The 27,729-nt window shown below is 46.1% G+C and overlaps 1 protein-coding gene across 5 annotated transcripts; it reads right to left on the bottom strand.

Moving 5' to 3' along the window:
• Window positions 1–1,532: 1,532 nt before the first annotated feature.
• ADGRF3 (adhesion G protein-coupled receptor F3) lies at window positions 1,533–27,729 on the bottom strand. Of its 5 annotated transcripts, none has more exons than XM_014546649.1 (15): window positions 27,088–27,729; window positions 26,011–26,095; window positions 10,903–10,963; window positions 10,281–10,421; window positions 9,672–9,845; window positions 8,697–8,918; window positions 7,996–8,205; window positions 7,087–7,230; window positions 6,713–6,909; window positions 6,146–6,325; window positions 3,901–5,283; window positions 3,440–3,481; window positions 3,290–3,352; window positions 2,645–2,700; window positions 1,533–1,829 (listed from the first exon to the last, which is right to left on the bottom strand). In XM_014546649.1, exons 2-15 carry the CDS (start codon window positions 26,026–26,028, stop codon window positions 1,808–1,810), a joined length of 2,913 nt encoding a protein of 970 aa, XP_014402135.1. In that variant the 5' UTR covers window positions 26,029–26,095; window positions 27,088–27,729; the 3' UTR covers window positions 1,533–1,807. The 5 variants fall into 5 exon arrangements, with proteins under 5 accessions (XP_014402135.1, XP_014402136.1, XP_014402134.1 ...); XM_014546650.1 differs by having other exon boundaries at window positions 27,278–27,286; XM_014546648.1 differs by lacking the exon at window positions 27,088–27,729 and adding an exon at window positions 11,921–12,089 and having other exon boundaries at window positions 26,011–26,085.

The raw sequence follows: 27,729 nt of genomic DNA, 5'->3' as shown, positions 1-27,729 counted from the left end.
CTCTCCAAATACCTCTAACCCAGTTGAATCATGAGAAAACATCTTGACCTTACTCAGAACAACCCAAGGTCATGAAAAGTAAGAATGCTGAGAACCAGTCACACACCAGAGAGGGCTAAGGAGACATGACAACTAAATGTGAAGTGTCTTGGGCTGTATTCTGAACTAGAAAAAGGACATTAATGGAAAAGCTGTTGAAATCTGAATAAATCTGGAGTTAATAGTTTGTGTTGTTGTTTTTTAAAGCCTCACATGTATGGTCAAATTATTTTTTGACAAGACTGTCAAAACTAACGAGGTAAGAACAGTTGTCAACAAGTCATGTTGGGAAAATTGTATATCCACCTGCAAAAGAATGAAGTTGGACTCCCACCTTTCACCATATCCAAAAATTAGCTCAAAATGGATCAAAAACCTAAATGTAAGAGTTAAACTTATATAACTCTTAAAAGAAAATGGGAAAAGTTACATGACATCAGAATTGTTGGACATGACACCAAAAACACAGGAAAGAAAGGAAGAAAATAGATAAATTAAAAATTGCATCAAAGGATGGAGTGAAAAGGCAACCTTTGGAATAGAAAATATTTGCAAATCATATATTCATTAAGGGCTTAATATCCAGAATATATAAAGAAAACCGACAATTTAACAACCTGAAAAACAACTCAATTTTCAAATGGGCAAGGAATTTGAATAGACATTTCTTCTAAGAAGATAACTTTTTAGTAATGGAATTGCCTCTAAATCTCAAAGTTACTTCCAGAGCCTTTTTAAGTCCGTTGTGGGGTTTTTTTGTTTGTTTGTTTTTTTATGAGAGAGCCAAATGAACAAAGGCTTCATGTCATTTCATTTATGGATTCTAAAATGTTTTTACACTTTACAGCAAAGCATAGATTGAGTATGTGCAATTGTTTGAGAAGGAAAATGAAAACATTTCTACAAAGCATACTCAGAAAAGGTGTCTCTGCTGCTTTTAAAGTGTAATATTTGAATTATTTTAAAAATTTATAATTCAATCAAGATTGTAAATACTAATGAAGTGATAGTGACATTGAGACATGTTACCCGGGAAACCAGCAAGGCAAAGTCTTCACTGTTTCAGTGGCTGCCTGCCTCCCTGGGGGCTGAAACAAGACCGAGGCATAGAAACACCACAACTGTCATGGTGAGTTGGTATCTTCTATTGGAAGAATAATCAAATCTACTTTGGCCAGTTTATACACAAAACATTCACGCACGCAAAAAACATGCACACAAATAATGTTTATTTAAAAATGTGTTCAACAGAATGTGGTACTCATTTTTATTTCAGCAGAAAATGTCCCTATTCCATTTTATAAAAATATTCATGAAATTTGTAATTTACACATTCATTTATCAACATTTTTTTTCATTTACCTAGTTTAACATTTTTTCTGAATCCTGTCATTACCGCTTGTGAATTCCATACATTAATTCCACTTGATGTCTTGGTGTCTCCTAGAGGCTTTTCTGAAATCTTTCTTCTCTATGTCTAGTCTTAGCTTGATCCTGCCACTTTTAAATGTGTTTCATCTTGTCTTCATAATTTGTGGCAGTCTGTGATACCTTTCTCTCTACTTTAAAATTTCTTGTGCTTTCTTACAAATATGCTCATATCAGTGACTTTTTGTATACATGTGTATGTCTACAAAAATTTTATATTAATATTTTTAAAAGTTAAAGAAGGAGGTCTCATTAACTTCACTTTTCCTAAACTTTGAAAATAAGCAAACCAAATTCTGCCCTTCACCTCTAATGTTCGGAAGATCAGAGTTCCTGTCAATTAAGTCATCTTTTCTTCATAACTGTAGAGAAGAAATAATCAGAAATCACTGACTAGTTCAAACCATTTTTATCAACGCTATCTGTAACATAAACAGTTGACTAGTTAAAAATTGGTTGAGACAGGTTTACTTGCAATTATTTTGAACTTTGATATCCTCATTATTTTTACAGCAAAGGCAGCTTTGTTCATTTGATAGCTTCAACTAGTTTTTCCTGCTATTCTTGCTTGGGTAGTGTAGGGGTGGGGACAGATGAGTGCAAGAGAAATGAGTGTGACTAATGGGAGCATAGCCTGTCTTTTGGGAGGGCCGAATTCTGGGAGTGGGGAAGGGTGCAGGGCATTGGGCCAAGGCCCATCCTGGTGGATTCAAGCACACACCCTACGCTCCGCTGGAGGAACACGGGTTCTGTGTGTGGTCTCTCAGAGCTCTTGCCTTCCCCACCAGAGCGTGCCCTGTCGCCGGGGGCTGGTGGGAGGAGACCTTGCCCACCTTTGCAGATTGCCCTCCCTGCTGGACACCAAGCTCACCAATGGCAATTCCTTGAAAACAAGGATTTTTCAGGATAATTAAACATTTGATAGTGTGAAAAGGAATCTTCAGGGTGAACTGAGGCAAGGGTTGTTGGTGGTCAAACTCCCGGCAGCTTTCTGGGAAAGCAATAGTAGATGCCACAATTTCTGCTCTACGGCCTTCACCTTCCTAGCTCGTCTAGAAACGTCTACCCTGGCAAAGTCTGTTCCCCAGTCTTTGTGCTGGAACAGGTGTGGGGGGCTTTCTGTCAAGAGCTTGGCCAGGAAGCCGCTCACTCCATTCCCAAGACACTTCATCCTCACCTGGTATTGTCACTTCTCCCTCTGCTGGGTTCCGGGATGTGGCTTTCATTTGTGGCCTGGGAAGGGGTGAAAAGGCCCAATTGCAGGGCGATGATTATGATTGTTGACTCTCCTTTAACAAGGTTGTGTCCGTTTTCACACCCTCACCTGCCCTCCTGTCGGACCACAGTAATCCTAGGAACTTTGCTCACAGCTACAGTGATGCCCATGCGCACCGATCCTAGCTTTTCCCTTCACATAGCGACGGGAGGCAGATTTTCAGATGGAGAAACCAGGGACGAGAGAGTCACCAGGCACTAGGAACTTTGCTCACAGCTACAGTGATGCCCATGCGTTACCGATCCTAGCTTTTCCCTTCACATAGCGACAGGAGGCAGATTTTCAGATGGAGAAACCAGGGATGAGAGAGTCACCAGGCGTCCAGGTTGTAATCAGGGGCCCAAGAACCTGACTTTTCTGACAGGGCTGCTGTCTGCATTGTGGAGAGCTTGAACCCGGAACCATGCTCATTCTAGAAAACAACCCCGATCTTCTCTCAGCTCCTAGTTGTGCCCATCTCCTCTAGGTAGAGGAACTCCTGCTTCTGACCTGCTCTCCGGGGCGGTGGTGGTGTGTGGGGCGGCGAGAACTAAGGATTTGACTCACCAGGGAGATGGTGGAGTTGGGGGGCTGGGCACAGCCGAAGCGTTTGAGTAAAGCCTCTTGTACCTGCAGGAGAGAGAAATGCCTGGTTATGGCAGCCAAAGTCCCTGCCTTCGGATGTGAGTCAGGCGGGGATTCGGTGGGCAGACTCACTTTCTTGTCCATCAGGCAACCAAACAGCAAAATGAAGACACCCTGAAAAGAGGGATATGGGGATGAGTGAGTCAACGAGGAAGGAATCAACCCGTTCCGCTCCTCTTCGTGCCCCTCCCTCCTCTTGTCCATTCGGTGCTGAGGCCCCGCCTCGGGTTTTGTACATCAACACCATTGCTGTGCAGGACCTTTCAGTGCTTTTCTTACTGGGCACGGTGCAGAGGCTGGGGTACTGACAATCCCCCAACTTCTTTGGCAAAACCAGACATTATTTTACAGATAAGAAAACCAAAGCTCAGAGAGGTTTGTCCCAAGTTATCCAGCTAGGAGGAGCTGGGATCCAAACCTCCGCCTTCTAAAACTCCCCAGCTATGTTTCTTCTGCCCCATCATGATGCCACCTTGAGAAGGGAGTGGCGGTGACTTAGAGCATCTAAAATGGCAGCGAGCACAGCCACCCACCTGGGAGGTGTTGAGAATCGTGAAGATGTAGTGAGGGACCATGGAGACTTCCTCGAGCAGAGTGGCCAGGCCCAGCCCCCAGGTGAGGCCGAAGATGGGTGTGAGGACGAGCAGGGCTTTCATCACCCCCAGAAGGGCTTGGCGCTTCTCCGCCTGGGGTCCCTCTGACAGCGACGGTCTCAACAGCTTCAGCATGGCCATGGCTAGTACCAGCCCGTTCAGGCCCACGATGACCAGCACCGGCCCCACGAAGGTGTAGCGCGCCCCTCCCTTCCCATCCAACCAGCACACCCCCTCACCCAGGTATTGCCCTCGGGGTAGGTAGAGGCCCAGGGCGGCACCTGCAAATCCCATCGGGCACAGGTAGCCGAGAACCACCATCAGGGAGAGGACTCGGCGCTTGGACAGCTGATGGAAGACAAAAAGCAACTGGTGGGCCAACATCAGGGCCTGAGCCAGCATCCAGAAAAAGGTGGCCAGGTAGAGGAAATGACAGAGGAAGGCAGCAGCCAGGCAGAGTGGGCTTCGGGGCCCTGGAGGAAGCAGGGGGGCTCCGAGGAAGCAGGTGTCCGCGGCCAGCAGGCAGAGCACCACGTTGAGCAGGGCTGCGTGGCGCAAGTAGGCAACTTTGTTCCGTACCACAACTCTCCACACCAGCCTGTACACGCCCAGGCACACAAGCAGCGCCAGAATGGAGGCCCCCAAGCCCACCTGACTCAGCAGCTCCAGGGTGGGGTTACTTGGAACAGTGTGTCGGGACATGAGGATGGAGAAGGCAGTGAGATGCCGACAGATGCACTGAGTGGTGGCGCTGGCATTGGCTGCCTGCACCTGGCACCCTTCACCTGACCAGCCCCCGTTGCCCTGGAAAAGATGGTGATCCCAGAAGACACAGTGAAAGGGGCTAGCTCTGTCCCCAAAGTCCATGGTGACTTCTCCCTGGTTGAAGGCCTGGCCACCTGCCATGATGGAGATGGAGAGGACCAGACCGGGAGTGGCGTAGAGGGAGTCCCCCAGCTCTCGTCCATAGTTTGAGGGTAGGAGGTGGTCCAGTTTTCGCAGCACCAGGCTAGTAATCGTGATGTTACTATTGCTAGTGTCCAGTGGGGCCAGTGAGCGTCTGGGAATCTGTGCCCAGAGTGGGGGCTGAGTGGAGAAGGAGACTCTGTAGTCAGCAGGAACTGTGGGTGTGAGGAGCTGGGTCTGCAGCTGCACATTGGGCAAGCTGAAGGAGAAGGGGTGATCCTGTGGGCACAGGCTGTGTGACAGGGTCTCCACTGCCAGCAGGAGATCTGAGGCCGCCGAGGGCTTCTGGACCTGGGCCGGGGTCCACAGAGAACTGGTGTCCATGTCTAGGACCTTGTCTGTGGTTTTCAGGAGAGCCTGTGGCACCCAACAGAGAGATTAGGCCTAGCTGCTAGCACCCACAGCACTGAGCCGGGGCACCGGGAACTACAGATCCCCAAACCTACCTTTCCTCGTTCACTGCAAGACTCAAGGTTGGAGAGAAAGGGGAGAAGACAGGCCTATGAAGGGAGAGTTTCTGTACAGGAAGAATGGGGGGCTGTTCAGCTAACCACTGGGGCATCTTCAACATTGTGGTCTCCTGAAGCACATTCTACCCCTCTGACAACCCTTCTTCCCCCTCCATCCCTTGGGGGCCATCAAGGCCCTAAGGGGGCCCCTCTTCAATTTCTTGACCCCTACCGGTCTGCAAGCTAGGAATGGTGGTAGAGGCACCACGTTCTGAATCAGAGCCATGTGCATGTCTGTATACCAACATGTGACACATATTCCCAGACATGGAAGAGTGTGTAGTGTCATAACTCCTAGTTATTCTTTTTGTCTGTGGCCTACGGGTCACCAATTGATGCCTATATTGAGAGCTGGCTTGGGGGAGTCCAGCAAAGCCAACTGTGTTAGAGTTTCTTCATGTAGGTACTTGTGTGTGCACGTGTGTGTGCACGGGGGATTCACATCACATCCACATGTCTGCATGTGAATGCAATGTATGCCTCTGAACGCATGTCTACACACCCCTTCCTACCAGCATCAAACCTCCACATTCCATGGCCTTAGAGACTGGTGTCCAAAGAGGAGAGATGGACCCCAGGAGCAGACACTGCACTCTAGAGAGGTCTGTCGTGTGACAGTCCACGGTGATGTTAGAGGGACAGAGTGCCAACGACGAAGAGCTTCTACCTCCTCCACCCAGCTGGCTCCTGCTGTGGCTCAGAGAGCTTACCTCCAGGGCACTGCGGCGAAGTGGTATTCCGGTGTCTGCCACCACCTTGGCCAGGAATGTCATGGTGCCCAGCAGTGCCAATAAGTCAGAGGGTGAGCTCACCACTTCTGCCTGCTCCAGCAGCTGTGCCAGGCTCTGTGGCACCTCTTCAGCAGGCCAGCCCTGGCCTGCCCACAGCAGCTGATCCAAACAGGACAGGGTGGGGTGGGGTGGGGGTGGGGGGTGAAGAATGGCAGTCCTCAGGAGAAAGGGGCCACTTCCTCCCCAATCCCTTCCCAGGGGATCAGGAAGCAGAGAGCAGAGTGAGCCATGTGGAAGGAGCTGACACCAATGTTAGGGGATGGACCCTTGACAGATTAAGGTTTGAGAATGGCACACTCCCGCCATGAGAGTCCTGGCCACTCTAAGCCCCCACACCTACTTCCTGGCTCTGCTAGGGATCCAGTTCAGAGAAGCTGAACAACCTCTGGGCTGGGCCTCAGGAGGAGGGATTCTAGAGCTGGACCTGCGTGAGGACGGGTGGTTCGTGGAGGCTGTGGCATGTGGGCAGCAGGGCCAGAGCTGTACCTGGGCTCTCCGAAGCAAGGCCAGCAGCCTGGTGTCTGTGCAGCTGCTGTGGATGGGCCCCCAGGCCCCATCAGGCCCACAAGTCCTCTTCACCATGCCCGTCCTGTTCACGGGACAGGGGGCCTGTGCCACGTGGCCAGCCTTGGTGACATTCCAGGCAACAACTGCAGAGTCCTCAGGGCAGGTAGTGTCTCCATCTAAAGAATGATGTCAGGGACGGCTCAGCAACCGCAGTCTCACCCAAGGCTTTCCTTGGGCAGAAACCCACGCAGGCTCTGGAAATGTCGGGAAATGCCGGGGGCGCGGGGTGGGGGGGGGCGCTCCCAGGGCAAGCAGGTGAGAGGTCGGCCAGCTGGACCGTAAGCCCCACGTACCCTGGATGATGGTGACAGAGACGGGGACCCTGAGAGGAGTCAGTCCTGGGCTCTGCAGGTCACAAGTGTATGTGATGTCAGCTGCAGGGCAGTGCTGAGTGGCCAGCACAAGGCACTGGTCGCCTGGTGTGTTGAATAAGGAGGCTGAGGGTGAGATGAGAGAAGGGAGCAGTCACAGGCCAGGAAGAGACCCAGGACCCAGCAGGCCCAGATCTGTCGTGTCAGCCTTTCTAGCGATTTCAGAAGTAGATGCAGCAGGGGACGAGCAGAGGGGTACGAGGGCACCCAATTACCCAAGGCTCAGATTCTGGTGAAGGACACTGGGGACCGCTAACTTGCCCGGGGACTGGAAGCCACAGTTTCCTGGTTTGTCAAATGAACTGTCATCAGATGAACCTCACAGAGTGTATTGCGAGCGTTTAAGGAGCTTGTGTGGAGAAGGGCATTTCGCAGCGGTGGCTGCCGCTGTATTGATAGAACTGGCATTGCTCTGTAGCCGAGATTTTCACTGGTGTGCCACGGGGATTTAAAAACATGCAATACCCGACTATTTAATCAGGGGCACTGACCTATTTTCTCTTAGATTGCCAAATAAAAAAAATGACAACCACCAACACAATAGCCACCGGGTGTGAATGAATAAAAATTATACCTATTTTTTCAAATCAGACTGGCTAAATATATCCTGTATTTTTTTGGTGTGCCACAGAACTTTGGGGACTAGTTTATGTGCCATGGGATGGAAAAGGTTGAATATCACTGCCCTATCAGGCAAACACAGTGTTGGACTTGGACCTAGAACTCCCAGGTGGAACTGCAGTCTCTGCTTCTGCTGAGTTGGAGAGCCAGCTGCCTGGCGGAGACCAGCTGCCCCTCTCCCCTGCCCCTGCCAGCCGGGCCCTCTCGTACCTTCGCCGCCCTCTCCAGGGCTCCAGGAAGCCAGGTAGCCCAGGGGTGTGTAGGGGATGCAGCAGCTCAGCTGGAAGCCCGGGGAGGTGGCACAGGAGATGGAGAGCTGGTCTGGAAGCCGAGCCACATCTGTCGCCTGCAGGGGCACCCTCACCAACTGGTACAGCTCCCACCGGAATCCCTGGGCCTCAAAGCAGCACATGTACTCACCTGCAGACATACACACACCTGCTGTGGCTCCGGGCTCCTCCGGCCCCCACCTGCACCACAGAAGCTCTGCTGCTTCCCAAGCTACAACCTAGGGTGACCATCTTGGACTAGCTTCTGCTAACGTCAGCAAGAAAGACCTCTGCCCGCAAAGGGATTCCTAGGCGGGAAGAAGTCTGGAGAGGAGACCCCTGACCCTTTCTGATGAGCCTGTTGCCATGAATTCCAAAGTGCACCTCCCTCCTTCCCTCCAGTAGATGCCCTTCCTGCACCATCCCTGCCATTTCACCAGCTGGAAGAAAAGCCCTCATCTGTTCTCGGTTAAAACGGAGACCCTATTTTCAGCACTTTTCCCTTACAAATGTCCACGTCAACGGGCCTCTTCCCCATTATGTCCCAGAATGAATAAACGGAAAGGGAGAAGAGGAGGAGAAAAGAGAAGGGAGGAGGAGGTGAAGGGGAAGAGAGAGGAGGAGGGAAGAACAGCTGGCTACCTTCCCACTCGTGCGAGACGTTGCGGATGCTGAGGACAGCCTGGCCCTGGCTCGACGTCAGGGACACCTGTGTTCCCGGCTGCAGAGGGATGGGCCCGGGGCTCCCCGTGTGCCGCCGCAGGAACCAGTTCAGGCTGGTGGTCTCCTGGCTCGTGTGGAGGGTCAGGTTCAGCGTGTGGCCAGGCACCTGCAGCCAGGAGTTCAGGCTCAGGCTGCCCGGGACTGCAGGGAGGCAAGAGACAGGGGTCTGTGGCAGGAACTTGGAACTTGTGGGCTGACGTGCAGCGACGCTGAAATGCTTCTCCATCATTTTTATTTATTGTGTGGCAGGAACTTGGAACTTGTGGGCTGACGTGCAGCTACGCTGAAACGCCATAATTTTTATTGATTGATTTATTGATTGATTGTGTTGACAGTATTACAGATGTATCCTATTTTCTCCCTTTTTGCCCGCCTCCACCCAACCCCCGCCTCACCCAGGCCTTCCCCATACTATTGTCTATGTCCATACGTGATGCATATATACACATATGTTCTTGGGTTAAGCTCTTCCTGTCCCATCCCCCTACCGGCTTCTCCGGCTTCTGAAGCCCATCCCTCCTCCCTCCCTCCCCACCTAGCATTTTTTATTTTGCTTCGTCCCTGGAGGAGTGTGGCTGCCGCCTGGAAGACCCCCATCTGTCATTGGGAACCAAACTGGGAACCTTGTTGGCCTATGACTGCCCCTCCCCCGGCGAGGAAGCTTTCTCTCCTTGTCGGTTTGTCTCCAGAGCCCTGCCTGCGGTTCATGAGCCTCGCTCCTCAGGACCCACGCGCGGGCCCCTGATCTGCGGTGATGGCTGGAGCCTTCTCCCACCCGGAGGGGCCGCTGGGCTTGGGCCAGCTGGCAGAAATGCAGAGTCAGAGAGGAAAAACACACAGAGAAAGTTCCTTTCACTTGGGCCCACTGCTCTTCAAGTTCTCAACTCTCCTCACCAGGTGGCAGCACCTGGCAGTACCCAGCTTCAGGAGGGCTGAAGACCAGGCAGCCGCAGGGCTGGTGGTTGTGGGGGGGCTGGCAGAGCTGGTGACGGGAGCAGATGCTGGCGTTCCACTGGTATCCAGACAGGCAGGCACAATAGGTCAGCCCATCCGGCTTGACATTACACTCTGCAACAGAGGGAGGGGAAGGAGAAGGGGGCAGGCTGTCTGGGGAAGCCAGCTCCGCAGGATCCACAACTGCCTGATGCCTGAGAGGCTCTGGGGCTGCGTGTCCGGAATAATCCCCAAGTCACAGGCCCCTCAGCCACACCCACCCACCTGGGACTGCCTCCTCAGCCAAGTTTCAAAGCATCAGGGTGGGGTGGAGAAGTCCAGGCCCACCACTGTCTGTGCCTTGGGCCCCCCCATTTAGAAGATGGAGCAGGAGGGGCAGGGTCTGTCTGGTGGGAGGTGAGGGGGAGCTGGGCCATGCAGACCCTCCAGGAAACAAGGAGCATCTCAGGCCAGGGGCTGCGGGAGGGGTGGGCACCCACCTTCCCTTCACTCTGAGCCCTGCCTGTGCAGGGGAGGCCGAGAGGCAGGAGGCGGTGGGACTTCCCCTACCTGTCGTGAGGCTGAGGCCAGCGAGAGTTCCCGGGGAAGAGGAAGCGGAGGCAGGGGGCAGCGGCAGGGGCCTGGAGAGTGCTGCTGGCCAGCCCCCATGTGAAAAGACCAGCTGGACATAGACCGAGAGCAGGGCTGATTCTGCAGGAGAAGCGGGGCAGCTGGAGAGGAGAGGCAGCAAGGCCAGGGGGCAGCTCCCCTTTGCACCCCACACTGAGCTGGTCTCTGCCAAGAACCCGGAGCAGATCACACCTCCCACAGCCCGTCGAGGCACGGCCAGGACTCGGGGATATTACCGCCTCATTTAGCTATGAAACATGTTTTAGGTCACCCTCCCAACAACCCCCATTTAAAGATGAATGATTTTCTCCAGGCCTCACAGCTAGAGAGGCAGCATAGGTACCTACCTGACCAGCTCAGACCCAGTCCTCTCTCTTTCACCCCACTTGCCAACCCCTCATGGCCTCTTCCAGGCCTCTCTCGCCTCATTTCCTGCTCCCTCTCTCCTCCTCCTTGCCAACCCCTCATGGCCTCTTCCAGGCCTCTCTCGCCTCATTTCCTGCTCCCTCTCCTTCTCCTCCCCCTCCTCCTCCTCCTCCTCCTTCCTCCTCCGTCCACTCACCACCTGCTCCGCTCTCTTGGTCCAGCTGCTGCCCAGTTTCCCCTCCCGCCTGACTGGGTCCCTAGGACAGAGCAAAGAGGAGAGGTTTCCTAGGAGAGGCTGACACCTCTCTGAGGGACACTTTCTTCTCCAAGTGGCTCAGGGGCCGCCTGGCTATGCTGCCAGGACACAGTCCCTTTGGAGGTCCTCTTCGTTTTCCTGGAATTAAGCGGGACATCGGGAGGAGAAAGTAGGCTGTGGCAGGAGGTGGAGGGATGCAGCCTCAGGGACCTGCCAGGGCCGGAACCCAGGAACCAGGCACACCCCAGAGAGTCAACATGCTTTGCTTAATTCCTTCCTGAGTTTGCCTGTCCCTGGGCCGCTGGGCTAACTGAAATGGCTGGGTCTGGGGCTCCAGGGGGAGGGCTGGGCAGAGCTGGCTGGGCCCAGAGGCTTGGGCTTCCAGTCCCTCCATAGGAATTGCCACTGGGGTGAGCAGAGGCAGCATCTTCCCTCAGTCTCTGGTTCCTGTAAATTATTCCTCACCAACTCCTGCTTTGCTCAAAATTTTATATGTGGATATCTACCTAAAAACAGATATGGATAGAGACAAGGAGACAGAGAGAGAGAGAGAGAGAGAGAGAGAGAGAGAGAGCGAGCCTCCTGGGAGCAAACAAAGATGAGAAAGTACAGATCTAGACTCGGCCATCTTTCCCGGTTCTCTCCTGTCCTCTATGCCAGTGGGTCCCGAATCTGGAAAGTTTTTTTCATTTTCAAAATTGTAAGCTTGACTGGAACAGCCTTTATCCAAAGTGGGCAGGCATCACTGGAGTTCACAGGGACTCAAATAGAGAAACAAAGCTATCCCCGCGCTCCGGAATGGAAGACTGAAGTCCCGGAGGCCTGATAACCAACCAGATCGCCAGCCCTTTCCCCTCCACCTACCATTTCACCCCACTCCTCACTGCCTCTCACACCCAGGGGTCCCCGTTGTTGCCTCTGCAGACTTGCCCAGGGTCCTTACCCCAGTCTTACTCACAGGTTGGGATGCTCGGGCAACTGGTGGCCCCACGAGGGGGAGAGTCATGGCCAGGAGTAGCACGGGGGCAGCCGGACAGACCATGGCTCAGTGAAGCAGTCCTCCAGAGCCCTCCCTCTGCTGCAGGATGCAAATTTCCTCCGAGAAGAGCTGGCCGGACAGTGCGCAGCTGGGAAGGGAGGGAAGAGGGGAAGGGAGCCAGGGCTGACTGTGCAGAGGAAGTGCTGCAGCCTGTGACTGAGACAAATGGGCGTCCAGGTCACTGTGGGGCCACCTGGAGCCCCAGTGCCCCCATGAGAGGAGTCTGTCCAGATTGCCCCTGGGGTCTGGGCCAAGGACTCGATGAGCAGGAGAGGACTTAGGGGTCCTAGATCACAACCAGCAATGTGTCGGTAAGTCAAGTTCGGTCACGTCTCCAAGGATCTAGGCCAGTGATGGCGAACCTTTTGAGCTCGGCGTGTCAGCATTTTGAAAAACCCTAACTTAACTCTGGTGCCGTGTCACATATAGAAATTTTTTGATATTTGCAACCATAGTAAAACAAAGACTTATATTTTTGATATTTATTTTATATATTTAAATGCCATTTAGCAAAGAAAAATCAACCAAAAAAATGAGTTCGCGTGTCACCTCTGACACGCGTGCCATAGGTTTGCCATCACTGGTCTAGGCTGAGGGTGGTGGTCGGGCTACATCCCTCGCTGACAAGCGTGTCATAGGTTCGCCATCACTGATCTAGGAGATCTGGGTTGTTCTGAAACTCCCAGGAAGCGGGATCATTGAGCACAGAGTCAAGGTTAGAAAAGACAAACGTTAGAGCTGATTGTTATCTTCAAATAACTTCCAGATAGACTACAAACAGAAGTGTATCAAAAATCTGGAAAAATACTAGGAAAAAGTATCAAGTAATTTCACAAAATGATTTTGAAGTGAAGAATCAGCCTTTTCTAAACAAGACACAAAACCCAGAAGCCAGAATGGAAATAAATTAGGCTGTCTAACAAGATTTCAATTTGGGATGAGAAGGATGATAAGGTAGAAAGGCAAAAGACAACAGATTTCTAGCATAATGATTACATAAGGGCTAATCTTATTTTTTAATTTTTCAATTACAGTTGACATTCAATAGTATATTAGTTCAGGTATATAGCAGAGTGGTTAGGCATTTATATAACTTACAAAGTGATCTACCTGATAAGTTTAGTACACACCTGGCACCATACATAGTACAATATATTCCTTATGCTGTACTTTATATCCATGTGTCTAGCTTTTAATTGCCAATTTGTACTTCTTAATCCCTTCACCTTTTTTACCCAGCCCTGCTACCCCTCATCCCACCTGGCAACCTGTTCTCTGTATCTATCAGTCTGTTTTGTTTGTTTTTTAGATTCCACAGTAGGGGGCGTGTAGGAGGCAGCCAATCAATGATTCTCTATCATCACTGATGTTTCTTTTTTTAAAAAATATATTTCTTTATTGATTTCAGAGAGGAAGGGGGGAGGAGAGAGGGAAAAGAAAAAAGATGAGGAGAATCATTGATCGGCTGCCTCCTGCACACCCGCTACTGGGGATCGAGCCCACAACCCAGGCATGTGCCCTTGGCCGGAATCGAACCTGGGACCCATCGGTCCGCAGGCTGACGCTCTATCCACTGAGCCAAGCCGGCTAGGGCCATCACTGATGTTTCTATCTCTTTCTCCTTCTCCCTTCCTCTCTGAAATCAATAAAAATATATTATAAAAAAGATATAAAAATGCAAATAAGTAATAAGAAAATATTGTCAGCTACCAATTATCAAAAGACAAGATATTGATTATATTCAGTGTTGACAAAAATGTACTTGCACATGAGCACAAAAATGTGTATAAGGATATTCAAGGCAGAGTTGTTTGTGGCAGCAAATGAGTTCTCTCCATTCCAAAGGGATAGGTTAAGTAAATATGGAATTTCCAAACAAAAAACATTGGGGGAAGTAACTGTAAGAGGCCTTAAGTAATATTTGTATTAAATGAATGAAACCCATTAATACATTAACAGTGGTTGTAACTAAATGGTAGGATTTATATCTTTTTCCACTTTTCTGTATTTTTCAATTTTGTGTTCTATAATGGGGAAAAACCTTAATAAAAATATCAGATTTTACAGTCTCAACTTCTTTCTCATATGCCGACCAAGTTCAGAGTCCTTCAGTTATGCCCAGGTGTCACCGGTTGTCAGGAAGCACCCACAGGGGTGAATCAGGTCTTAGGCCTAGGGTGGGGTTCAGACAGGTACTTATTCCTGTCACCTACCTACTCCCAAGTCCACGGTCAACTGTAAGGCTACTGACCTTTGTCTCTCTACATACAGAATGATATTTTGAAACCAATAATGTTCCCCCTGCTGACAGCTTCTCTGAGCTCTGAGTTGCACCCTGGTCAAAGAAAGTTCCCTTTCTATTGCTCTCTGCTTTGATCCTTCAGGCCATGCCAGCTGAGTCTTTGATAACAAAGGCCTGCAATCCAGGCTTCTCTTATCTGTATCCCAACAAGTTATCTTAAAACTTCCTTTACTATGTAAACTATTAACAGGTTACTAACTAATAAAAGTTGTTTAGACCTTTATCCCATATGAATCCTAACTTCTTATTTATGGCATTAAGTTATTAGAATATTAAATGATAGATTGTTAGAGTGGGAAGGGACTTTAGCTGAGATATCATCTACTTCAACTCTCACTTTACAGAAAAGGAAAAGGAGCCAAGAAGGGAAACTGACTAGTCAAATATCACACAGCTAGTAAATGGCAGGACTTAAAGACTGAAAACCAGGTCTTCTGACTTTGAGTCTAGGGAATCTAGATGGAGGGAATTAAGACAGAGCAATTTAAATATAGAATAATAGAAAATTCTGGCTACAAAAATGGATTAAAAATAATATAAGATAGAATTTGATTCTCAAGGAAGGCAGTACTTCAAAAAAGCTTTATGGAAAGTCACCTCATGAATACCTTATCTAGAAGTCCTTAATTCAGCAAATGGACCATTTGGAACACAGCTGAGATCTACAAGGAACCAAAGGCCATAGAGATATTGTATTGAAGGGTGTAGCTGGATCCATTTGGAAAGAAAAAGAACTAAAAGGCATCCAGATTGGAAAATAAAAGTAAAATTATTTAGAACATCCTACGGAATCCACTCAAAAAACTATTATTACTAATTAAAGTTCAGCAAAGTTACAAGGATATAAGAGCAATAGGTAAAAGATCATATTGTATTTGTGAAAATAAATAAAACCTCATTTAAAAAGGAGTCAGGGAAATGGAATAGACTGACGATTCTCAGAAGGAAGCGGGTGTGGGAAGAGATTAAAGATCTTATATGCATGTATGCATTACCTATGGACACAGACAATAGGGTGGCGAGGGCCTGGGGTGGGGTGGGAACTGGATGAAGGGGAGCTATAGGAGGAAAAAAGAGGGACATCTGTAATAATCTCAGCAATAAAGATTAATTTTTAAAAAAGTCAGGAAGCTAGGAGAGAGAACTCTCACACATATATCACTTAACACACACTTCTGACCCCACAACTGAATATATCTTGGTGCATTTGCCAAAATATGATTTGGGCACAGAGATCATGACAGTTATGAAATATGGTATTTTGACAGTGTGCAGAGGAACAGAGAGTACACAGCTGTTTACCCAATTACAGTAACAGCTAATTAGCTAATCACTGGGGGAGAAAGTTCTAATATAGAAAGTACTTGTTTAAAATTGTTTGATGCCAAAGAGAGAAAAAGAAAAAAAAATGTTTGATGCCATGAAACGCATGATCTGTGAAATATGTGACAATAAGAAGCATTAACACAAAGCCAGGTGCTATATATCTCTTCATAAAAAATAATGACACTTATGACATCAAGAATTTAAAGTGCTCTGCCTCTCAAGAGCATGCACGGGCCTTTCTTCCCTCCTCAACTCTAAGGGTTCCCACCGGACTTGCAACCAGGGGCTCGATGGGCAGCAGGAGCTAAACCCATGAACCTGTCTCCAAGGCCCCCTTTTCTCTGACTTTCCAGTGAACCAAAGCAGCCCCACCTCAGCACTTCTGTTGCTTCTTCTATCCTAAACCCTCTCTTGTTTTATTGTCCCCAGTTTTATTAAATCTACTCTCAAAAAAAAGTGGTATAAAATGATTCAGATAGAGTAGTAAGAATTTCTGATCTCATAGGACTTCAGCATCTAACTCTGGATCCTAGAATGAGATCCCATACTAACTGTCCGGGATAGTACAGAAAACCCTGCCTCAGCATTTATGTTAAAGTATTTGCCCCAAAGCACAGCTTAGAGAAGTTGAAGAAACTCATGGAATTTCTGATGCTATCTTTGACTCCTACAAGATGTGGGGAGGACCAGGACATTAGAGTAGAACAGAATTTTTTCTTCTAGGTACAATAATTTCAAATCCTCTAAACCAGGGGCCTATCTGATTTTAATGTATAATTCAGGCTGTCAAAATCCTAATAAGCTTACGTATCTGTTAAGCAACATCCCCTATCAATGTAGACCCACCTATTAAAATAATTTTATAATTTTGGAGGTGTAAGGTGGCTTAGCTAAGCATGAAATGAAATCCTGAAAATATGTAGGACAAGATGACTGCTTTGAGTATGAAGAATGTGAGATATCTTATACAAATCACAAAAGACTACAAAATGGTAATATTACTCCATGAAAGAAGAATGACTTTTTTTTCCTATGAAAGATCATATTGTATTTGTGAAAATAAATAAAACCTCATAGGGATTTTTTTTCCCTATGAGCAAAGAACTGCAGGTTCAGGTTTGAGAAAGGGTCACTAATGGAAAAGCTGGAGTCAGTCAGCTGGAGATCAAAACCAGCTTCATTAATGGAAAGCTGGGCAGGAGAAGGTGGTTTAAACGTTTGAGAAAGGGTCACTAATGGAAAAGCTGGAGTCAGCCAGCTGATCAAAACCAGCTTCATTACTGGAAAGCTGGGCAGGAGAAGGTGGTTTAAACCTCAGCCAGATGCACCTCTCAGGCATCCACCCTGAACTGAATTTACTCACCCAGACACTGACACAGCTGGCCATCTCCAGGCCTCCCTTTTGGGGAAGGGGGAGCTGACAATGAGCCCGGAGGATTGGCCCCTTCAAAAGAGGGAGCACCCAGAGTTCATTCTCCTGGTCTTCCCAGTCAGATAAGTCACATTTTGCTTGGGGGAAAGGGAGAGGGAATAGAGACTATATTGCTCTGGGGAGTAGAAGTTCCCTCCCCTCTGTGGAAATGGGGAAAAAAAAAAAAAAGGAATAAGCATTCCTAGCTAACACCATGCAGTAGTGGTTACAACAAAATTTATTTTAAATTCTAGTGAGAGAGAAAGCTGAAAATAACATCATTTAACTAATGACAAAATATATAAACTTTTTAAAATTAGTAAACCTAGAAAATATTTCTGAACACCTTGTCAGAAGCCCTACAAAAGTATGCGTCAAGGGCAAAAAACAGTAGGTATGTGTACTGGAAACCTGCTGTTTCTGCTTATGTTCCACTTCTTTCCTTTTTTCCCCTCCACTTATTTTCCGACTCACTTCCTAGAAACTGTCCTTTACCCGTAATTACAGTATACTGTGGAAATCATCTCATACAGGTTACCCAGCCCCACGACTGCAGCGATTTTGTAACGGGGACCCAGTGAGCGCCTGAAGTTGGACCCGCGACATGTAAAACTCAGCAGCTACTGGTTTTCTGTCATGAGAATGGAGAAACGGTCTGAGCTCAAAGGAAAAGTGAAGCTAAAGTGTAGACAGAAACAGAAACAAACATGAAGGGAGGTCCTTGTTTTAACTTTATTTTATTCCTGATGCTCATTCGCACTCCTGATCTTGAATTCCATCAGAGAGCCCAACTTCTTTTCATCATTTCTCTTTTTGCTTGAGAGAGTGAGACCATGTTTCTGTTATTTGCAGCTAAAGGAATGTGTGTTGACACATGCTCAGAAAAGCCAAGGAAGCTGTGATGGTGGAAAAGTGGTCATTATTTAAGATATAGGATTAAAGGGCCTCATGTGGATTAAAGGGACTCAAAACAACCACTCATCTTTCTAGACTTGTTTTCATGTCAATAAAATGAAAGAGTTAAATTAGATGGCCTTTGTAGTACTTTGCAAATGTTGTTTCACTCCTTCTGGCATTCATGGTTTCTACCTTTTCTTTCTTTCTTCCTTTCTTTCTTTCTTTCTTTCTTTCTTTCTTTCTTTCTTTTCTTTCTTTCTCTCTCTCTCTCTCTCTCTCTCTCTCTCTCTCTCTCTTCCCTTTCCTTTCCTTTCCTTTCCTTTCCTTTCCTTTCCTTTCCTTTCCTTTCCTTTCCTTTCCTTTCCTTTCCTTTCCTTTCCTTTCCTTTCCTTTCCTTTCTGTCCTCCCTCCCTCCCTCCCTTCCTTCTTTCTTTTAAAGGAATATAGGTCTAACTTTATTATAATACTAGAGGTCTGGTGCACAAATTCGTGCACTAGTGGGATTGGGCCAAAACCGGCTTCCGACATCCCCCGAGGGGTCCCAGATTGTGGGAGGGCACAGGCCAGGCCAAGGGACCCCCACTGGTGCACATCAGGGCTGGGGAGGGACGCGGGAGGTTGGCCAGCCGGGGAGGGACCACAGGAGAGCTCCAGGGCATGTCCAGCCCATCTCGCTCAGTTGGCCAGACCCCAGCAGTAAGCTAACCTACCGGTTGGAGCGTCTGCCCCCTGGTGGTCAGTGCACATCATAGTGAGCGGTTGAGAGGGCTTAGCGTATCATTGGCATATTCTGCTTTGATTGAACGGGTGACAGGCCAACCGGACACTTAGCATATTAGGCTTTTATTATATAGGATTTTCCCTGAAATTTACCAAATTTAATATCCTTGGATTTCTATCCTTGTAGGCATATACTCAAGAGAGTGCTACATATATATTCCATGAAACATGTATAAAAAATGTTCTTATGAGACATCAAAAGCATGGTTCTGGAAATGACCATCAAGAGGAGAATGAATGAATCAATTCACTCTGTCCATACATGTGCAGATGCAATGAAACGGCCAAGAATATAGTAATGAATGAAGGGTGACCATGAGTGCAAGATGATGAATCCCTGTGATTTCTGGAAGGAAGTTACCCAAGGAGAGAAGGTTCCTGTAGTTCTCCAACATCATGTCCCTGGACAAGGTTCTCTGAGCAGGGTCCAGGCGTTCCTACTCCTCCTGAGAGAACCCCATGGCCACACCCCTTGGTTTCTCTTCTAGGTTTCTGACTCTTCTTTCTCTTCTTCTTTGTTTCTCTCTCAGGTAAGATCAGTATTATTATTATTATTATTATTATTATTTTGTTAATCCTCACCTGAGGATATTTTTCCATTGAATCTTATTTATTTATTTATTTAAATTGTTTTATTGCTTAAAGTATTACAAAGAGTATTATATATGTTCCATTGAATTTTAGAGAGAGTAGAAGGGAGGGGGAGAAACACACAGAGAGAAACATTGATGTGCCCTTGACCGGAATTGAACCCAGAACCCTTCAGTCCACAGGCTGACGCTCTATCCACTGAGCCAAACCGGCTACGGTGAGATCAGTCTTGGTAAGTCCAGTCCTGGGTGGGAAGGCAGGGATGGTAGTTTTACCATCCAGAGAGACCTCGGAGCCCCGGGAGTGAACAGGGGGCGTGCGCCTGTGACGCACAGGTCTGAAAATCTGAGAGTCACTCTGGCACATGTGTCTGGCTTTCATGGTTTCTGATGCAAAACCCACAGTCATTTGATTCATTTCCTCCCTATAAATAATGTATTATTTCTCCTTGGCTGCTTTCAAGATTTTTTTTTTTTTAAATCTTTAGTCCTTAGCAGTTACAGTGTGTCTAAGCTGGGCGTTCTTTAGACTCATCTTGTTTTGGATTCACTGAGCTTTTTCTACAGGTTTATGTTTTCCATCAAATTTGAGCATTTCAGCTATTATTTTTTCAAATATTTTTTCCTGCACCATATTCCTTCTCTTCTTTTTCTTGGTCTCAAATGACACAAATTTTAGGCTTTTTGGTATTTTCCCATAGACACCCCCCACCATGCATGACTTTGTTCAGTTTTTCAATCTTTTTTCTCCCTGTTGTGAACAACAGATGCTCAGTTAAGGGTTTGAGATGGGAGATTACCCTGGATTATCTTAGTGGGCCCAATATAATCACAAGGTCCTTATTAAAGGGAGACAGGACTGAGACAAAAAAAGGAGATCGACAACAGAGATTGGAGCGATGGGCTTTGAAGATGGAGGAAGGGACCACGAGCCAAGGAATGCAGAAGCTGGAAAAGGCAAGGAGTTGGACTCTTCCCTGGAATCTCAAGAAAAATGCAATGCCACTGACATCTTGACTTTAACTCTGTTTTATTTCAGACTTCTGACCCTGGAACAGTAACATACTATATTTGTTTTGTGTTAAGCCATAATATTTGTAGTAATTTGTTACAGCAGCAATAGAAAATTAATTCAGAGCCCATGCAGTCTAAAAATGTTGGGTTATATTTTTCAGTTCGAATATTTCCATTCAGTTCTTTGTATTTTCTATTTCATCACTGTAACTTTTCATTAATTTCAAGAGTGTTCATACTTACCAATGACATTTTTAGAATAGTTGCTTTAATGTCTTTTTCTGATAACTTCCAACATCTGTGGCATTTGGGCATTAGTGTTTGTTGACTTATTTTTTTCACATGTAAGTTGAGATTTCCTGATTCTTCATATGCAAAGTAATTTTGGATTGTATCTTGTACATATGAGATCATGGGTGTTGTTTAAACCTTAGGGAAAATGTTGATATTTTTGTGTTAGGAGGCAACTGACTTGTTTTGGTTCAGGTCACAAGTTCTGACCAACCTATTGTGGATTGTTTTCAACATCAGTTCCCTCTTCAAAGTCTTTGCAGTGCTATTCAGATCTACTGCATATATGTGCCACCCAGTGGCCAGTCTGGGACTTGGGTGATGATCTATTTCTTAGAGCAGTTCTAAGTCTATGGTATGCTACTAGTATTTAGGGTCAGATCCATGCATGTACAACTGGGAGATGATCTCGAGAGTTCATAAACCTCTATGGGCTCATCTTCCTGAACTCTTCTCTCCATTTACTCAAGTTTACCTGAAACAATACTCTAGTCAAAGCAGCATGCACATTATTCTTTCTGCCATGGATGAGCAGATGAAGATGTCCATATCAAATGGTGCTGCATATTCAGCGAAACGACAGAATGTCTGTGTCCTGTAAACTCAGGAACATGGTGACATTCTATTTTGTCTCCATCACGGTAGAACGAAAGCTTATGAGGTTTGTCCTGACCCTTCTATAGTCTGTGGCAATGTCCTTAACCGCTAGCCAGCATTTCATAGTCTTTTTCAGCTAGAAACTTATCTGTGAAATATGGCAATGCTCGAGAAAATTCTTTGCAACAGTGGATATTCCATTTCAAAGTCCACGCAGCTCAATAGTCCACAGAGACAGCGATGAAACCATTCAGCTGTAGAAACCCAAGGCAAATCTCTGGGCCTTTGGAAAATATGCAGATATTGGAATGAACTTTCATGAAACCATGTGAATCCTGATCCAAATGATATTTGAACTGATGTGTTTCTGCCAAAGGCAATGATTGCTACAAATTAACCTATTTTTACTGGCCACATTCTTTTAACTTGGATTCAGCTTTAATCTTGAAAAAAGAAATGGTCTCACTTCTGGACTCGTCTTAAACGTAAGTGCATGAGAATCAGAGGAGTGGTTAGGGTTGCTGCCCAGTTCGGCAACCTAAGATATGGGCTCTAGGAGATGTGTTCCTGGGAGGTACAGTGTTTGACTACATGGGCATCCCCCCAAAGTGGAACTTTGGAAACTATTTCTATGATTAGATATTTCAGACATTCCCACCTGATAATAAGTTGTGAGCTGTTGACATTAAAGATGACATTTGCTAAGAGCTAAACAATTGTTTCTGATCGTTCATTAATGTGGTTTTCTGATTTTTCATACAAAACGTTTTAAAAAATATTTTTTTAATTGATTTCAGAGAGGGAGAGGGGGAGAGAGAAACATCGATGACAAGAATCATCCATCAGCTGCCGAAGGCACGCCCCCTACTGGGCATCATGTCACCACCTGGGCATGTGCCCTAACGGGAATCAAATCATGACCTCCTCATTCATAGGTCAAGGCTCAACCACTGAGCCACACCGGCCCAGCTAAACCACTGTTCTGTTATTCCAAGTGGGTAGCATTCTTATAATCATCATTAGTACTTGCTTTTGAAAACACTTCTCTAAATGCATTACAGAAGAGCTAAGAATATTCTCAAGTATTCATAGGACATTCATGTTATTCCTTTTTAAAATATCCTTCACAGGATAAAATCCAGCCTCCTCAAACCTAACTGGTGTAATGAGATAGCGAGAAGCCATTTGATGGATTATAATTGCCAACAGGAAGTGAATTAGTCACATAATAAAAACGAGGGTGGATACCATCCTCTCTCTTTAACTCTCAGATAGAATTAGTTTGGACCTTTATTTCAGAATTAAAGAATAAATCTGCCCAAAGAGGTGTTTGCATTCAATTAAGATCCCAGTGAATTTGGGCAACAACAGAATACCTACATTAAAAATATAAAAGCAAGCAAATAAACAACTTATAAAAAATAAAAGTGGCTTTGATTTGAAGTTATCACAGCAATGCAGGCTTGTTGGAAAAAAAAAAAGTGAAAACAACTGAGAAATGTGTAACTGAGAAACGTATGGTCGGCTCCCTTTCTGGTCATAAAAAAAAACCAAATTATATACGTACTTTCCTTTTGACTGTTGACTTAAAAGGTGTTATGTTCCTTGTTCTTATTTTTAAAAATGAAATGAGCACAACTTTTCATATTGCTCTCACGCACACAAAAGAAATATACAAGAAAGCTGGTTTTTTCCTTGAATATGGTTCCCTAGAGGTTTTTCTTGAGAGTCTGTGAATTTTAAAAATTTTTTAGAAAGGAAATTTATTAAAGAGTGGTCCAAGAATTGGAAATGACTACTGTCCATCAGTAGTAGAATGGATAAACACACTGTAGATAGTTGTACAATATACTACCATACTTTAAAACCATCAAGACATTAAAATGAATGAACTAGATCCATATGTATCAACGGATCAACCTAAAACAATGTTAACTGTAAAAAATGTTGCAAGAGTTTAGGAACACTGGGATACTATTTAAGTACACACACACACACACACACACACACACAAGCACAAGATAATACTATATTGCATCTAGATATGAACATATGTAATAAAAGTAAAAAATATGGTAAGAACAATAAACAACAACTTCAAGATAGTGTTAACTTGGGGGATAAAAGGGAAAGGAAGGTGAAGAGCTGGAGCTTTAGCTGAAGCATTAAAAAAAACAACTCTGAAGCACAATGGCAAAAAAATAACATTGTTAATTCCTGGTGGTGCCTTATGGATACAAGTATATTACTTTCTATATATTATAGTTAAAGTGGATAATGATGATGATGGCGATGAACACAGGGAACAGAGAACCTTTCTTGGTGTTGACTGTTAGGAGAGCATTGATTCATCCTTATGTTTTTTTTTCTACTAAAAGATAACTTTCTGGATACAATATACAATATGTCTATTATATTATCTAGTCTGAATCATTTTAATATTTAAAAACAAAAAAGTGAGTGCTGATTATTTTTCTATTATTTTTATTTAGTCATTTTCTGCACACACACAGGTCCAACCGCCAAAACGCACAGAGGAAATGAGCTCCTGCCCTGTTCCCCACAGTCCCACCCTGTGGTTGACACTGCCGTGGGCCCCCCTCATCTTCTCCCCCACACACAGGACTTCACCATGGCTGCTTTACCCGATAGCTGTAATGTGTTTGCTCAGTTTCACATTGTGCACATGTCCCTCCCCAACATCTCCATTAAAATAAAAACCAAACCGTTGTTAATGGTCGGGGTACGTCTCTCCCAATGGCAATAGTTCCTACTCTGTAATGAGAGACTGAGGGGCGGGGGGGTCTTCTGAAAGCTGTGCATTTAAAAATATATATTTTTATTGATTTCAGAGAGGAAAGGAGGGGGAGAGAGAGATAGAAACATCAATGATGAGAGAGAATCATTGATCGGCTGCCTCTTGCCTGCCCCACACTGGGGATTGAGCCTGCAACCCGGGCATGTGCCCTGATCGGGAATCAAACCATGACCTGATGTTTCATAGGTCAACCACTGAACCACACCAGCTGGGCAGGCTGTGCATTTTTTAAGCCACTAAGAGGGAGAGGTCAAAAGTAGCCCTGGCCTTGAACCTGGCTCTCTGGGAACATCTCTGCCAGACTCCATGGTCTGTCCTACAGGGTCTCATGTAGTTCCTGTCATTCTCTTCCAGCTCCTCCTCTGTCTTTTTGGTCACCTTTTGTGAGCGATTCCTCCTCAGAACTGGGGCAGTGGCAGAACTGGCGTGGCTGTCAGGGACCCCAGCCACAAAGGTGTCTTCTTTTATGAGATAATTATTTCTTCTAATGTACATTTAGGCCTTCATTTCTAAAAGAAAAGTTTTTACTTCTAGCACATATAAAATTTAAAGCATTACACAAGAGATGGGGTTTTAAAAATTGCCTGTTTTTTAGCTGATTAGGTTCAGTGGATAGAGCGTTGGACTGCGGACCAAAGGGTCCCAGGTTTGATTCTGACCAGGGGCACATACCTTGGTTGCAGGCTCCTCTCCGGCCTGGGCCCTGGTCAGGGCATATGCAGGAGGCAACCAATCAATTTGTTTCTCTCACATCAATATTTCCCTCTGTCTTTCCCTCTCTCTTCTACTCTCCCTAAAAATCAATGGAAAAATATCCTTGAGTGAGGATTAACAAAAAAGTAAAGTAAAAATAAAAGTAAAAAAATAAAAATTACCCATAAAACGTGCTTTATCCTACTTTATTCTTCTTTGGCTTTTACCTATATTCTTATTTGCAAGCCCTACTCCTTTGCAGCAATTTAGGCTCTATAGTCCATCCTAATGCCTTCATTCTTTACTCTGAATTTCACTTTCTGCTGATTACCTGCCTACTGTTTTCAAGAGGGGACTGGCTGGTGGCTACCTCCAGGGATTACTTCTCAAATGATCCCTTTAGCCTTTCCTATTCCTATTCTCATGCCAAACCAGAAAGAGAAATCCAATATGAGTAACTTGCTGACATTTACATCAGGTATTATATCTCTTACTTTGTAAGACTCTTATACTTTAGAAGGGAAGACAAGACATGCAGAAATAATAATATATTTGGCATATATTGAGCCCCCAGTAGGTATCTGTTGAATGAATGAATATAAGGAACACAAGAGATCTTAAGATAACTACCCTTCTTTCAGAAGCCCAGAGAGATCTAGAGGCTCCCTTAGATAGTGGCTTTCAATATTAGAGACCTCCTTTCATGTTGGTTGACCATTTTGAGCTGTGGAATTACAGGTTTTCCCGTTACCCGAAAGTAGAGCATTCCTATGGAAACTTTCGTAAGATAAAATGGTGTAAAGCCAAAAACCAATCACCATGAATCTATATGGAAAAATTCTTGAGCATCCCCAGATTCCTGAAATAACCAAATCATACCAAATAACAAATAAAGCTGAAATATAATTTTACCATAGACTAATTGATGTAAACACGAGTTAAGTTCTTACAACATCTCATCAAGACTAGTATGTAGAAATAAGAAATGTCCAAATCTTATTAGAGAACTTTTATGAGTTTATTTGAGCCAAACTGATGACAACCACCAGGAAGCAAAATCTCAATGAACTGAGAAAATGCTCTGGAGAATGGCAGGTTTGCAGCCTATTTTATACACTAGGATCAAAGGAGGGGGTGTAAGGATGGTTACATGAAATCCATTTGTGTTACGATTGAGGGGATGGGAGAAAGCAAAGTGGGGAAATCTCTGGGATTGGATAAAAAGTAAATGGAGAGACACACACATCTTTTACGTTGGTGGGTACAGGACAGTTAATAGCTACCACTCACCGCATATGGAGATGGCATTCGGGGAACAAGATAACAAGGAGTCTGTGATCTCTTGCTCTGGTGCAGTGGGTGTGCTTTGAAAGGTCTGGAAAAGGAGAAGTCAGATATTTCAAAGGTATATTGTCTTAGACGCAAAAAAAACTGTAGACAGGCTCGCTTAAGGTTGACCTTTGTCAAGGAAGCTACAGGCCTAGGATGTGACTACCTGCCATGACCTGCTTTTAGCCGCAGACCACCTATGTGGTTCCTTCCCATTGAGTCAGTAAGGCCCGCCACGCAGCCCTCCCCTGAGCCTGTCAAGTTTGGGATGGGCCCCTTTTTTGTCCAGTTCTAACTAAGCACTGTTAACGTAAAAAAAACCATTGAAACCTGTAAAGAATTTGTGAGTTTATTTGAGCCAAACTGTCGACATATGCCGGGAAGCAGAACCTCAACGAATTGAGATAATGCTCCGGAGAATGGCAGGGTTACATTTGTATTTATACATTTGCAATCAAGGGAGGGAAGTAGGTGGGTTACATGAAATCCATTGGTGATAGATTAAGGAGGAGGGATAAAGCAAAGCAGGGAAACCCCTGGGATTGGATAAAAAGTAAAATGATAGACACATACTTAGGCGGGTGCAGGACAATTAACATGATAATGAAGGAATCTGTGGTATCAGTCCTGGCGCCCAGCACATTTGGTTGTGCCCCAGGGGCTCCAGATAAAGGGAAGGTACAAGTTACTCAGACATTTCTAGGGCATGTTATCATAGATGCAAAAAGACAGATAGGCTCAGTTAAGGTAAAGGTTGACCTTGTCAGTGAAGATACTGGCCTAGGACATAACTGCCCACCATAACTGCTTTTAGTTAAAGTTTAATTTCAGACCATCCTTTGTGGTTACTTTAGGTCTCTGAGTTTGCAAGACTGCCATGCAGGCCTTCCCTGAGCTTGTCAAGTTAGCATGTGGCGCCTTTCGTCCACAGCACAATGAATGAAAACGGTTTTATTTGAGGACCTGCTGGACTAACGTAGGACTTTCCTAAAAGCAAAATGGACTAATCTGAACTTTTGAAAAGCGGGGGATAGATCCCTGTAATAACCCTGGGTTAGGTCATCTGAATGTTGACTTTATTACTATTCTTCAATGCTATTAGATTGGCGCACTAGCCATCGATCTGGTTCTCTTCCTATAGTGAGCCGGCTCCAGGTGAGTAAACACACTCCTTCCAAGCCCTCGGGACTCCGGGAGCAGCGCTTTCTGTCCGGCTGGGAGACGTTACCTTTCCTGATTTCGAGCACTTCGGTAGAGCAGAGCGGTGAGGCGGCCAAGGCTCCCAGCGCTGACCTGCGGGCTTGGTCTCCAGTGCGTTCACGCCCCTCTCCCGACCGCAAGAAGCCGGTCACCAGCTTCTCGACGTCAAGTCAGCCCCTTCCTTCCCCCGCCCCGGCGCCCCCCGCCCCCCCATATGCCAGGAGCTGGAAGCGCGCCAGGCACCATCCTTTTTCTGCTTTTACTTCTGCTCTTTTACGACTTGAGGGAACAAAACCCTTTCCCCTGAGATACTGCTGAACCAGCTCGCATGCACTCACTCTATCCGCAAGATTAAAAGGGCAGCCCAAACCTTCACGCAGGCGGGGCCACCGCGACCGCCGCCCTTAACCCGGGGCGAGGGGCAAAGCCCCTTGGGAAGTGACCTTTCACCTCCCTCTCTCCTCTACGCAGCTCACCAAT

The sequence above is a fragment of the Myotis brandtii genome, unplaced genomic scaffold, assembly GCF_000412655.1.
Source record: "Myotis brandtii unplaced genomic scaffold, ASM41265v1 scaffold454, whole genome shotgun sequence".
Classification (NCBI taxonomy): Eukaryota; Metazoa; Chordata; class Mammalia; order Chiroptera; family Vespertilionidae; genus Myotis; species Myotis brandtii.
The sequence above is the reverse complement of the archived record's forward strand: the minus strand, read 5'-3'. Positions and strand labels throughout refer to the sequence as shown.